At 37.4% G+C, this 12895-nt stretch overlaps 2 protein-coding genes and 1 long non-coding RNA gene across 3 annotated transcripts; 2 read left to right on the top strand and 1 right to left on the bottom strand.

Annotated features, from left to right (window-relative positions):
• Nucleotides 1-113: 113 nt before the first annotated feature.
• LOC136261152 (uncharacterized) lies at nucleotides 114-554 on the bottom strand. Its single transcript, XM_066055125.1, has one exon. It carries the CDS (start codon nucleotides 552-554, stop codon nucleotides 114-116), a length of 441 nt encoding a protein of 146 aa, XP_065911197.1.
• A 658-nt stretch (nucleotides 555-1212) lies between these two features.
• LOC136261970 (uncharacterized) lies at nucleotides 1213-5950 on the top strand. Its single transcript, XM_066056069.1, has 10 exons — nucleotides 1213-1325; nucleotides 2230-2274; nucleotides 2520-2611; nucleotides 2655-2726; nucleotides 3202-3281; nucleotides 3461-3539; nucleotides 4053-4259; nucleotides 4535-4757; nucleotides 5247-5374; nucleotides 5439-5950. Exons 4-9 carry the CDS (start codon nucleotides 2655-2657, stop codon nucleotides 5288-5290), a joined length of 705 nt encoding a protein of 234 aa, XP_065912141.1. The 5' UTR covers nucleotides 1213-1325; nucleotides 2230-2274; nucleotides 2520-2611; the 3' UTR covers nucleotides 5291-5374; nucleotides 5439-5950.
• Nucleotides 5951-7756: 1806 nt separating this feature from the next.
• Nucleotides 7757-8489, top strand: LOC136261402 (uncharacterized). Its single transcript, XR_010703884.1, has 4 exons — nucleotides 7757-7876; nucleotides 7938-8065; nucleotides 8116-8203; nucleotides 8261-8489. It is a non-coding gene; the product is annotated as an uncharacterized lncRNA (long non-coding RNA).
• Nucleotides 8490-12895: the final 4406 nt, after the last annotated feature.

Genomic DNA, 12895 nt, shown 5'->3' with positions numbered 1-12895 from the left:
AACTGATGACCTCTTGTACATGGTGAATGGAGCAATTGTCCATAATTACAATGGATTTTGGATTTGAACCATTGAATGGGTGCATGTTAGGAATAAGGCTCCCCCTTGCAAAATCAAAAAGTGTTCGCATTTGTTGTACCCTTCATGACTTCAGCAGCAACCAACCCATCTGTAGAAAGGGCAGCTATAGCAGATATCCTTTCACCACGGCAAAGTAATTGACGACACCTTGGTCTTTCACCTTTAATTGCATACCCATACTTTCTCAAATAGGTGCGGTTATCTGAGCCTGTTTCATCCAACCATACAAATTGTTCCCTTTTGTATAGCATAGTGGTTGCCATAAATTTGCCCCTTAACAATGTGGATTGCTGGAGTGCAATTTGCTGAAGCTTCTTACGAGTAAATCCGTGTCTTCTCAACAATCTACAAATGGTACTCTTAGAAACCTGTACTCCTGATGCATCTTGAATTTTCCGACACAGCTCAAACAAGTATATGCCTGGATGCTCGAGCACATATCCTATCACATACAATTCTAATTGCATATCCATTTGTCTTGTATGAAGCCTTGGTTTGCAACGTGACTTAGGGTCAACTGCATTTGTTTCCTTGAAGAGTTTGTAAACTCTACATACAGTGCTGATGGACACATCTAATCTTTCTGCTATTTCCACGAACAACAATCCTTTCGAGAGGCGTTGCCACACAATTCGCCAACGAATATCTTCGATTCACTATAAGGTGCTGTGCGTACACAGTTCGCTGAAAGGGACATAGCTAGCTGATATCCCTCGTGATATCCTATGTTCAAATAGCTAGTCGCGCGTTTTTTCGACTTCACGTGACCTACGGAAATATTCACGGTACGGAATTGATTTTTCAAGAATTCTGCAATCGACTGTAACATCCACATAACTGAGTTTTCCGGTAACGAACAAGTAACCCATATCTAACCGGCCTCTATACAGCTGTTTCATTGGGGGGACCAATTGAAGCAGGGCGGACCACTTGACGCAACTTCACATGGTCCGGCCGGACAGCCTGAAGTGCGCTAGTTGGTCCGGCCGGACCACTTGGGGCGGGGTACCATCTGTAGCGTGACATATCACCAGGGGTTGCTAGTGAATGCGCACACACAACATTCAACTCGCTCGTGAATCCATCGAACGAAAATATTAGTAAATATTAGAGACATACTTCTATATTTAGCGTGATAGAACATTTTTGAATCTAAAAAGAGTGACCCGCTTCTCCTCGGCAGGAGTCACAACTCACAAGTAACAAAGGAGACCAGATGACGCTATGAACCTACTGCCTACGAGGTGATAAAGTGTTAGCTAAATAAATGTACCATTATCGAGTCGATCACACTGGACCTTTGTACGTACGGCAGTGCAGTCTGTTTTTACTTTGTCAGTCAGTCAGGTGGATCAGTCAAGCTTACAAGTTCTACTAGCATGCAAGACAGGTGGGATTTCGTGCAATACATGGCATTTGAATTTCGCCGAGTGAAGTGAGTGAATACGTCATCCTGTCAGCAGTGTGCTAGGACTGCAGCACAGGCTGTGGCTAACGTTTGTATTTGCACTAAAGTATTAGCTCTACCGGACTGTGGATGAATCTGTTGGAGTACAGTTGTGGCACGTGCGATGATGCTCGACGAATGTAGCTACCTCGATTGGAAGCAGTCAGTACTGAAGTAGTTATAATAAGAAATCAGCTGCCACTTTAGTAAATTTCCCTTCAGCTAATTAGCTACTGCTGTAAAAGCATGCAACGTGCAAAGCCAATTCCTATTATACGTAGTAGCTACATGAATGTGCTATACTGTAGCTGAGCTGCAGTCTGCATGCAACAATGTGTAGTTTGATGTTGCGTGTCTACTATATGTGTAGTATCTTAGAGTCTAGACAGCCTTAAAGTACGTTATTAAAAGAAGCTTGGTAGCAACTTCAACAAGTCTAGTACCACAAATTGCCATTACTCAGGGGCACCTACCACTACCGTAACTCCATCCTTTCAACCAGCATTTTACTTGTGTAAACTTTTGTACCCTCCACCTTGGAACAATCTGTCATGCAGAGCCATTAGTAATGATTAACTAGTTAATGAATACATAGAGCATTTATCCCATTTTTATGGAGCTAACACAGTCATATTTGTATAATTATCTGTGTTGTTACACTCCTTGTGAGATTTTACACAGTATTAATAATTACACTCTAGGTTATATCACAGTACCTGAAGTTACTGAAGGAAGAAGCTAGCAAAGTTAGTATCTAATGTGTATGCCATGCGATCCAAAATTTTGGTGGGATAAAAATTTGGCGAGTTTGGCAAAAGCTTTCAATTTCCCAAAATACTTTTGCCAATATTAGCTAAGATAATGCAACATGACCCAAGCATTCACCACTTTATTATCTACCAAATTCCTTCACGAGTGAAAATGCCAAAATTTTGTCCCATTAAAATTTCTGTTTTGTCTGGTTCAAGCATTAAGTGTGCATCCTTTGCAGAAGGGCAAACACTGTGAGGTATACTGTCAACCTTCACCTTAGGAAAATTAGAATGAGAAGGAGCAAAGTCTTTAGAACGCTGGTTTAAAAAGGTATTTTTATGCTTTATTCACATTCATATATAATGTATTACAGATGAGAAATCTTCTAGAATGTGACTTGGTACTGATTCCACTAAATGTGAAAGCATGTCATTGGGCTTTAATGGTATGTACAAATAAATAATGTATACTATAAGGCTACATAAATGTAATTTTTTAGTCTCTCATCATTGCCTGCATCATATTTTTCATAGCCGCATCAACATTAATTTTTTTGCTCTCGTGCTGTGATATTTGTTCATATTCTGAGTCATCTACTCTAGCTGACTTATGTACAGATTATTCTTCTGGACAACATGACGGTAGTCAACCTCTATCAGAATAGTATACCAATCCAACAGTGAAATGCCTGGCTGGCAAGGATAGAAAAGAGCTAATACTATGTACTGTTTACAACATGTGTAACGTCACAACTTGTAACTGGTTTTATTACTTTTTAACTTTTTCTAGTAAACACAGTTCATTCAGATTTAAAAAAAATTGATTAAATATTTGAAATACCCACCCACAAACTTTAAATTTTGGATGCGTTAACTAACAATTAACTTTATGTGGCCAGCTATAATCGGTTACCTTTACAGGTTGTTGTACCGTCTATGAAAGTAATGACATATTATGATTCAATCTGGAGATCGGCTGATGAACTATTCAATAAATGCCGGTAGGTACATTACCATACATACATGTGATTGTAAGTAAGCTTAATTGCTAGCAGTAATAGTGGACCATTTTCCATGCTAATAATCTAAAAGTATCATTTACCAGTGCTTCATTGCAAATTCAGAATTCTATAGAAATTAGCTTGCTTTAACTATCATTTACTCATATCTTAAACTACAGGAATATTTTAGAGGCATCTCAAGCCACAGTTGATGATGTTACAATAGAGTGGGACAGTTGGAATTTCTTTGTTGCTCAGGTGATGCAAATTATTCATATGTGCTATATACATTCATATGCGCAATCACAGGACATTCCATCACAAACTTCGAATGATGATCGTGGGGTATTTATGCTTTCTTATGCAAGGTGCTTGGTTTTTAACAAAAGCTTTTGCTTTACACAGGCATGTGTCCTATAAAAGGCTCTTATAATTACTGTTTACTGCAGCAGCAGCTATACGTTTCGAATACAAATCATGCAATTCAATTGTTTGAAAAACAAGAAATATTGAAAAGTGAAAAATTCATAATAAATTGAATCAAAAGCAAGAAATTTAAGAAATCCTTATTAATTATTGTCACCTATATTTCTCTCCATCATAACAAAAACTAATAATGTTAAACTCAACATATTTTGCTTACTGATCTCATTTTTTGTGACCAAAATATTTATTTATGAAATGTTAAACTATTTTTGTGCTGCATTAGTTTCATAAGTACCGATTTCTTTCTAATATAGTTTTGTAATTCCTGTTCTATGCTATTTGTAGAATGACATGAAAGAAATCCGCTATACCACGGCTGTAGAATTACAACAAAATTCATTGCTCAACCAAAAAGGATCTGTCTTTTTTGATGGCAATGATGCCATAACAAGCGAATGTGATGTTACTGATGTTCCACCTGATGAAGACTTAAACATCTCTACCCCTTCCAATTTGTCACCTGTGGACTCAGATTTGCTTTTATTTACACAGGTAATTTTAATTTTTGTAACTGTGTACATGTATGTATACGTAGGTAAACCACTTAGACAGTCTGCACTTACAGTATTTGACTTAGATTATATTACCCAACTAACTATATATCGAGGTAAAACTGCCTAAGATGTTTCTGGTGTGTCTATGCATGTGGTAAGCTCACAGAAAAGTTCAAGTACTGTCTATAGCTATAGTTTCAAAAGAATTTATCCCTACTCCATAGCAATATAACAAATAGTGAAAAAATGTTACACTGGTATTTATGATTAAAGGGTGAAGCACTGGCAAGTGAAGAGATTGGTTGCTTTGTTTCGAATCCGCACCACATTAAATGTGAAAAGCCAAGCATGGATCTTTCTAACCAACCATATGAAGAGTTAGATGCATCAATGGAGAACTCTTTGACTATAACCGATAAACAAAGTAAATTTGATGTTGTCACACGAAGTTACAGGTACAACAGCAAACCAATTTGCTGGGATCACTGCACGAAAAGTAAGATGTCCTGCTTGTGTCAGCATGTAGGAAATTTTTTTAATGATTTCCTTTAGAATTTCCTATTTGAATTATCATGCAGGAAATGTTTTTGAAAATTTTCTGTACAATTTCTTGTTAGTGTCACATTGCAGTAAATTGTTTTAACATTTACAAGAAATGTAGATAAAATCAGTATTAAGATTTTCACCACATTCATGACTAGTGAAAATGCAGCTGTAAACTGATCAAATGGATACTGCAGGTTTCTTGTGTTTAGCTCAGTGTAATACTGAGCCAAAACTTGGTTCTCAATACAACATAGGCTTTCAACATCATATAACAGAGTGTCTCTACAACAATGTGTAACACTGTAACCCATATTATACTGCTGCAATAACATTTTAGTGGTATATGAATTGTTATACTAAGGAAGCTCTATTTTACTTTTAAAATTAACTTTATGTGATGCCAGAATTGTATCTAAATCAACTACACCATATTTCTCAGTGACTTACCGTGCTACAGAAAAAAGAAGCTATGGCATACAGTGATGATACTCAACCCTTTAGGGCTTTCAACATGACAATGTAAACAGTCAACACACGGAGCTAGATAGTTATGTATTGTATGCCAAGGTAAATATTGCATGAATTTATGGCCTTAATTGTGTATTACACTTTGTGTCTTTGTACAATATAGATGTTAGAATTTGTCATGAATAGTGACAGACAGCTAGGGAGTATGGCATTGTGACAAAGTGTTTATTTTAGTAAATATCTAGCGATGGCTTTACTTACTGTTTCAGCGGTTCACCATCTTCATGCTATGTACTTTAATGTATACTACAATGATATACCTGGACTTGTGGAAAGGTACTGATTACTACGATAAAATAACCTGCACTTGGTTGCCAGGAGATAAAAAAGAAATAGTGCATTTCATGAATATAATAATAAAGGAAATGTAAGTGGCTATGAATATTATACATGTACACCATAAAAATTTCTCCTAGTGTATATATAAGGAATGGGAATATATGCCTTTACAGTTATGTGGGTGATTATGTGTAACATAGCTACAGTGCAGTGACTAAGTTGATACCATCCTAGCATTCCCGGTTATCGCTCAGGTGACATATTATTGTAATGTTGCTTTACATTAATTTTATAACTGAAGCAAGCTATCAACTTAGCTATGATGATATCACATCATTTTACATATAGCTAGTTTCTGTGTACATTAGCTACATCGTACTGTCTACATTACCTGATACATGATGCACGCAAGTCTACATTGACAATATACAATATGGCTAATCTCAACTCTTTGGTCAGTCATGGACAACGTTAACACAGTATACTGTAATGTTGTGGCCTCCCCTAGTCTCTGTTGAGGCTCCACAGCCAACTGTGGTATAGTCTCTCCCGCAATCCTATAGTGGATGGTTGCAATTGTCAAACCAACAGGTGTTAGTCTTTGTGTCACTGCCACTGGGAACTTTCTGACAAGTGTATGTAATGCATAACAATAAATTACTGATTTTTGATTGTATATGTGTACTATCAATAGTTCATAATAAAGAAGTCTTATAGTATGGACTCTTGGTACAAGAGGTTATTGGTAGAACTTTATTGCAGGAAAAAACACTAATGACACTTAGATGGTTTATTAATTGCAATGTTGGTTTACAGTTAAATGGCTTCTATCAGTGCAAGAATTATGATGTTGTAAGAAACAAAATGTTTGGATTACAGCACTCTCATATGGTGGTCTAAAGCTAGTATCACATTAGTTCACAGATTTACTATACAGATTTGGAGACCTGTATGCCTTAATAACATTATGAGACCAACTAGATGTGATCATCATTCACATGTAACTAGTAGCTAGTAATGTGCAAGGACTTGCATGAGGAATAAAGTTCTCCTAAAATTAGCTATTTGCTAAGAAACTGCATGAGTGAGAAGGGTGGTGGCAGCTAATTGGTCATATTCATAGAGTTGAAGAATTACACATAACTTTATTTTTAAATGTTTTGGTAGACCTTTTGGTTAAATACCTCTTAGCACTAGTTAGCAGCAATGTGTGAACAAAATTCTATCATGTCAGCAAGGTAAGAGTTTAATCTCAGAGGCCCGTAAGATGGAATGCAATCCATCTATGTACATGTGTCCTGCTTAACTGTGTTACCTGATCCTGCATGGTGGTAGCTGCAGCTTTATGTGTTTAAAGTGCCAAGTGTTCACAATTTTTTCACAGCAATATGTGAAACACATTGCTCTTCAAAGCAGGCAGTGAAGTGTAGCTTAGTAATCTACTCTATGAATTTCCATACTGGGCATCCGCCACAGCCTGTTAACATTATTTCATTAGTGGCTATATCCATTTAGTGGCTTGAAGTAACAGCTGTTAGTGTCTTGGTGTCGCCTATGCTTGGAAGGACTTATACACTTTGCTATTCATTCATGTAAGCATGGCCTGTAGACATTTTGCATCACAAAAAAACTTCTATAGCTGCTAACAGTCTGTCACTATCAAATGTATGAATTTTAGTAGGCACAATCAAAGTTTGGTAATTGTAAGGTTTCAGCCAGGGTTGACGCTCAGTTGCTGTTGTTGCTTCCTGGAGCAATAAAGGTTACTCACATTGCTCCGGTTTACCCAGTTGTTAAATAGGGACCTTTCTTAAATGGTGACTTTTTTGGTAGACCTACTTTTAAATGCTTTTGGTTGAATACATATTAAACTATAACATTACTTTGTTCCGTTGTAAATGAATTTCTAGTCACCTGTTAGCAACTATTGTGTGCACTATAATACATATCTACATGTCAGGAACATGCATTAAGCATGTAGCAAAGTAAGTTTCAATCACAGAGGCTCTTAAGATGGAATGCAATCCATGTATGCACATGTGTCCTGCTAATGGTGGTAGCTAGCTTTTTCTATATTAAAACTAACTTAAAAGTGCCAAGTGTTCACAATAATCGCCACAGTGATGCGTGAAGCATATTGAGCAAAAGCTCTTCGAAGCAGGCAGTGATTACTTTATAGATGACTGCAAGTGCAAGCTACCCTGACATAGGGAACTTTGCAGAAAGACATATAGGAAGAGCTGCATTTGTAGCAATTGTGAGGTAAGAAGATGTGGCTAATTCATGATTCGTTATTAATTTGTTATCTATCATTGCATGGCAGTGGGATCTGCCATCAACATCACCTAGCTACGTAAAGTTGTCAAAGGAAGTTACAAAGTAGTTACTGATGCTTTCAAAACTTGGACTGCTGATGATGTCTTGTGGTAGTACTGTAGATGAAATCATATAGTAAGTTCTGCTATAGTTCTTGGAAATGAGTATTTTGTGGTCTATTGAAGTTAGGCAGTGGAGAAACCTGTGATCATGGCTGGATCTTGTGAAAGCTATGAATGACACTGTACAAGGAATAGTATACATTAATTCAAGGTTTGTCACTGAAAAAATTGCCATAGCAATATTTTTATTGTAACAACATTTTTACAGATGCTACCTATATATAACTAGTGATGAAACAGATTATGAGAAGAAAGCTGCACTCAACGGACAGAAGTAAAAGAGCAAATCTACATTAATTTTAGTGATGTAACATCCCTCAGAAAAAAAAGATTCCTGAAGGTGTCAAGAATTTCAATTTGTGAACTGAAAATTATAGTTGCTGTACAAATGATGTGCTTTTTTACTTATTAATGAAATACGTATTGTGGGTAGTAAATGCAACACAGGAGCGAGACATTGCTAGCTATATTACTAGCACAGTATAAAGCAGATGCACAATATAGAAAATGTTGATTTCAGCTACAGGATTTTTTACATCCTCTATGCATTTCACAGTGTTAAATGTACATTTCTTCACTGCCTCGTTTCCAGCACCATTCTAGATGCAGTAAATCTTTCTCTATCCTCTGTAGGAAACTTTATTGAAATCTACTGATGTTCTAAGTATGAAATGTGACTGAAATGACAAATTTCATGCACATTTTATACTCGTTACCTACAAGCGGACATGGAACTTTTCGCCCAGCTAGTGGATAATCTTCCAGATGCACTTCAGTCTGTTATGCCTACAGATGAAATGTACACCTACGTTGTTGAGGAGTTCAATGAGCTTCCAAAAGAAGAATATCCAGATTTGAGATTTACAGCTACCATAAGAATTAACCTTAACAATGATGAAGAGGCAAAGAAGTGGATTGGGAAAATGTGCAATCATAGCAAATGCACATATCGAGTTACCAGAACATACAAGCCATCCTTAAAGCGAATACTGTGGCGTACTGATATGCACTGCCAACATCAGAGAAAGCCTCTCTCCATAAAACAATCAGCTGCTAAAGCGGTATGTAAAAAAACCTTGAATCCATTGATGGAAGATGTACAACAAAAGAAAACCGGGTGTCCATCATCTCTTGTTCTTAAAATTAAAAATCCTACAAAAAAGGAACTCCATAGTCAACAAGCCAACTTCTGTTCCTCTCATAAAGGCACCTTCAGTTTAACTTTACTCACAATCATTTTCTACACTCAGCTCACACACTAGGCTTTAGACCTATTTCTGCTGAAACAAAAGAAAGGTATGTTAAACTGTTTTTGGCAGGTCACAGTGCAGCAAGTGCCCACCATTACTATGAAAACATTTTAATGGATGAAGTTGATGACAATCTTCAAACAAAGCTGGCTGATTGTTCAACTAATCCTAAAGTTCACGACGTTAGTCGTCTTTACCAACAGTGGCGTTCTACAGTGTACGGACCAATGGACAATGGACCACAACTTTTCACTACTTTAGAAGCAGAAGTCAATGATTACAATGATAAATACAGCTGTCAAGGTGGGAAAGCACTCCTTCAGAAATTTGAAAGGTTTGGGGATAGCTCTGAAGTATCAGATGAGGACAGTGACATTGAAAATTGTGTTTCTCCCCCTAAAAGCAAAAGAAGAAAAATGGCTAATGGTAAACCTTTAGTATTGGTAGCTTGTACACCCCTCATGTCACGTGTGCATGAGATAATTCAACAATCTGGGGAGATGATATTCTGTGATTCTACTTCATGTTTGGAAAAATACAATTGTTCTCTCTTCATTTTGTCAACCAGTAGTCCAGCTGGAGGACTGCCACTGGCTGTAGCAATCACCTCAGATGAAAAACAGGACACAATTCAAAGAGCCATGCAAATGATCAAGGAAGTTGTGCCAGTGAATGCATTCTATGGGAATTAAGATGGTCCATCTGTTATCATGACTGATGATAGTGTAGCAGAGCGTAATGCCCTTAAAAATGTCTGGCCAGGAGCTACATTACTAATTTGCATTTTTCATTTTTTACAGAGCTGTTGGACATGGTTGTACGATGGGAAAAACAAAATACGCCACCACCACCGAAAGGAGTTAATCACTCAAGTTAAAGAAATGGTATATGCCAAGTCAGCATCACAGCTAGATGAATTATACAAGAAGTTCAACCAGAATGAACTAGTACGTCAGTATCCAAAGTTTCGGAGCTATATAGAAAAGTGGTGGCAGAAACGAATGGAGTGGGCACTGTGCTACCGAAAATCACTGTTGGTTAGAGGTAACCATACCAACAATATTGCAGAGGCTGGAATACGCATTGTGAAAGAGATTATATTTGGCAGGGTTAACGCCTATAATCTTGTTCAGATGTTTCAGTTTGTCACAGATGCTATGGAAGTGTACTACAAGAGGAGATTGTTGAGTGTGGCGCATAACCGTTTTGATCATTACATAGCATCTAAATACAAAGGGTTGAAAGCCACCATGATTCCGGCAAACAAGATCATCAAGCAAGACAATTCAGATGTACTGTTTGTAGTGACCAGCAAATCTGATCCTGATGTACAATACAATGTTGATATGGATCTATGTACCTGTTCATGCCCACAAGGTATGGATGGATCTCCTTGTGTACATCAAGCAGCAATAGTTAAACAACATCACTCAGTTTCTTTGAATTTTGTTCCTACTGTTAATCCTTCAGTCCGCAGAAACTTTGCAATACTTGCATTGGGTGATGATACTGAAAAAGACATCTCTTTTTACTCATCTCTACATCAACAAATGTATGGTGCACCAGATCAAGAAGTAACGAATCCCAAACCAGATGAGCCAGATTTTTCAAAGAACTGCTGGGACCTTATTAGAGCAGGAGCACAAGACGAGCCAATAGAAACAGTGTACGATGATGCTACCAAGGATGAAGAGAAAAGGTCACAGTTATTCAGTTCAATTGACCACATTGCTGAAGCTTTAAAGCATGGTCTTTGTGTTGATGATCCTCAACTGAACAGTGGAATCGAAAAGTTTCTAAGCTGTTTATCTTCTTTTCCATCCAAAGCTCGACTAGCATCTGCTTTACATAGTTTTGGATCTGAAAAGGATGGATTTTCCAAGTCTATGAAATCTGGTTTGATTCGAAAAGGAAAAATTATTAAAGTACAAGCCACAGTACAGCTACAGGTAGACGGAAGTTTGGTACAAAAGGCAGGGGTCCAGCCCAACAAGGACGTCCACGCACCAAAAAAGTAGCAGAAGCTCGCAAGCAAGCAAAGCGTTACACATTAAAAGTTTGATGTAAAAATCAAACAATACAAAAAAGGTCACATTCTCTATCCAAGAATATCAATTTAAGTAAGCAGAATGCTGGAAAATGGTGAAACTACTAACTTTAGAGATCATTGTATACATGACTTTTTCATAGTTGATACTGTACACCAATGGTAAACAATTTGTTGAATATACATAATATCGGGCATGGGCAGATTTTAATTGCGGGCATAATTTAATATAACACAGGTTACTCAATAATACTTACACACTATAGTGACCACAAAACATAAAAAAAACATCTCAAAGTGTACTTCCATCTGTGACAATGACAATAGCTTTTACAGATGTGACATTTAGTTTTAATATGTGTGTACAGTAAAGCATAAAAACACCTTTGAAGTCGGAATTCTAAGGACTTTGCTCTTTCTCGTCCCAGTTTGAAGCTTCAGTGACAGTACCTCACAGTGTTTGCCCTTCTGCAAAGGATGCACACTTTAATGTTTTGGTAGCTTCTGCTTACAGTAACTTCAGGTACCATGATATTACCTAAGGTAGATACACAATAATTGTTACATGTACCTATAGCACTTTCTTGTAGCTACTAATACAGAAATTGGCTAATTAGCTTTTACATTAGCTGAAGGGGCTTTCCCTGGGAAATTTACTAAAGTGGCAGCTGATTTCTTATTATAACTGAAGGGTTGTCCCAATAGTACAAAATGGAGCTGACGTTAAAGTCTGTGGCCGTTTAATAACCTATTATTACTATTAGTACTGTGGCGGCATTTACTGTAGCCGCTTTGATAAGTTGTCAAATTTCCCGCTGCCTAGTAAACATTGAACTTACGTTATCGCAAAGTTCTCCAGAGCACATCATCGCTGCTATTCCATCATCCACGATTCGATAGTCCATCCTGTGCATGTAGACTGAAAGGGGCCAAGTTCACAGTTTGGTTCCGGAGTACACGTGCCTGAACAGAATTTACGGAAAATTACTGGTGCTATAAATTTTCTAAGTCATAACCTCGTTCAAAAAAAAAATCGCCCGGTCCGTAAAATAGACACCACCTTGAAATGACGCATGAAAATTTTGATGTTCTTCACCCAGATGGTGAGAAGTCTCAGATCCTTTCCAGACTAACAGCATAGACAGACTATGCATCCAACCTTATCACATCATTATGAGGAAGAGTTGGCTTTTCTTATTTTGGCTGGTAGGGTAGTTTGAATTTGAAAATTCGTGTTTTGTTTTCTGCTTTTTGAGAGAAAGCAACCCTGTGCCGGTAACCCAGTGAATCATTTGCTTATTACTGTGCGTACTTTTTAACTACATTAACTCTAGATAATGCCTATCTAAGCAGCAAGTTCTATCCTGTTCTTTGTGTGGAGCATGAAATTTTAAAAATAATTTTTGCATCTCACGAAATACTAAAATCGATAGTTCTGTGAAGACAACAATCGTGCCTCCGGTTTCATGGTGGATCTAGCAATGGGATACTACAATGAACGCCCCGACTAGACATTGGGTGACCTGCAGTTCGAATCCTGGGGCTG

The sequence above is a fragment of the Dysidea avara genome, chromosome 7 (assembly GCF_963678975.1).
Source record: "Dysidea avara chromosome 7, odDysAvar1.4, whole genome shotgun sequence".
NCBI lineage: Eukaryota > Metazoa > Porifera > Demospongiae > Dictyoceratida > Dysideidae > Dysidea > Dysidea avara.
Note: the sequence above shows the minus strand (reverse complement) of the source record. Positions and strands in the feature narration are given on the sequence as shown.

Bases quoted from the DNA above. Each gene is read 5' to 3' on its own strand.
- LOC136261152 (XM_066055125.1), bottom strand. From the start codon at position 554: ATGGATATGCAATTAGAATTGTATGTGATAGGATATGTGCTCGAGCAT.
- LOC136261970 (XM_066056069.1), top strand. From the start codon at position 2,655: ATGAGAAATCTTCTAGAATGTGACTTGGTACTGATTCCACTAAATGTG. The intron at 4,260-4,534 runs GTAATTTTAATT...TTATGATTAAAG, and splicing joins ATTTGCTTTTATTTACACAG to GGTGAAGCACTGGCAAGTGA. The intron at 4,758-5,246 runs GTAAGATGTCCT...CATATTTCTCAG, and splicing joins CTGGGATCACTGCACGAAAA to TGACTTACCGTGCTACAGAA.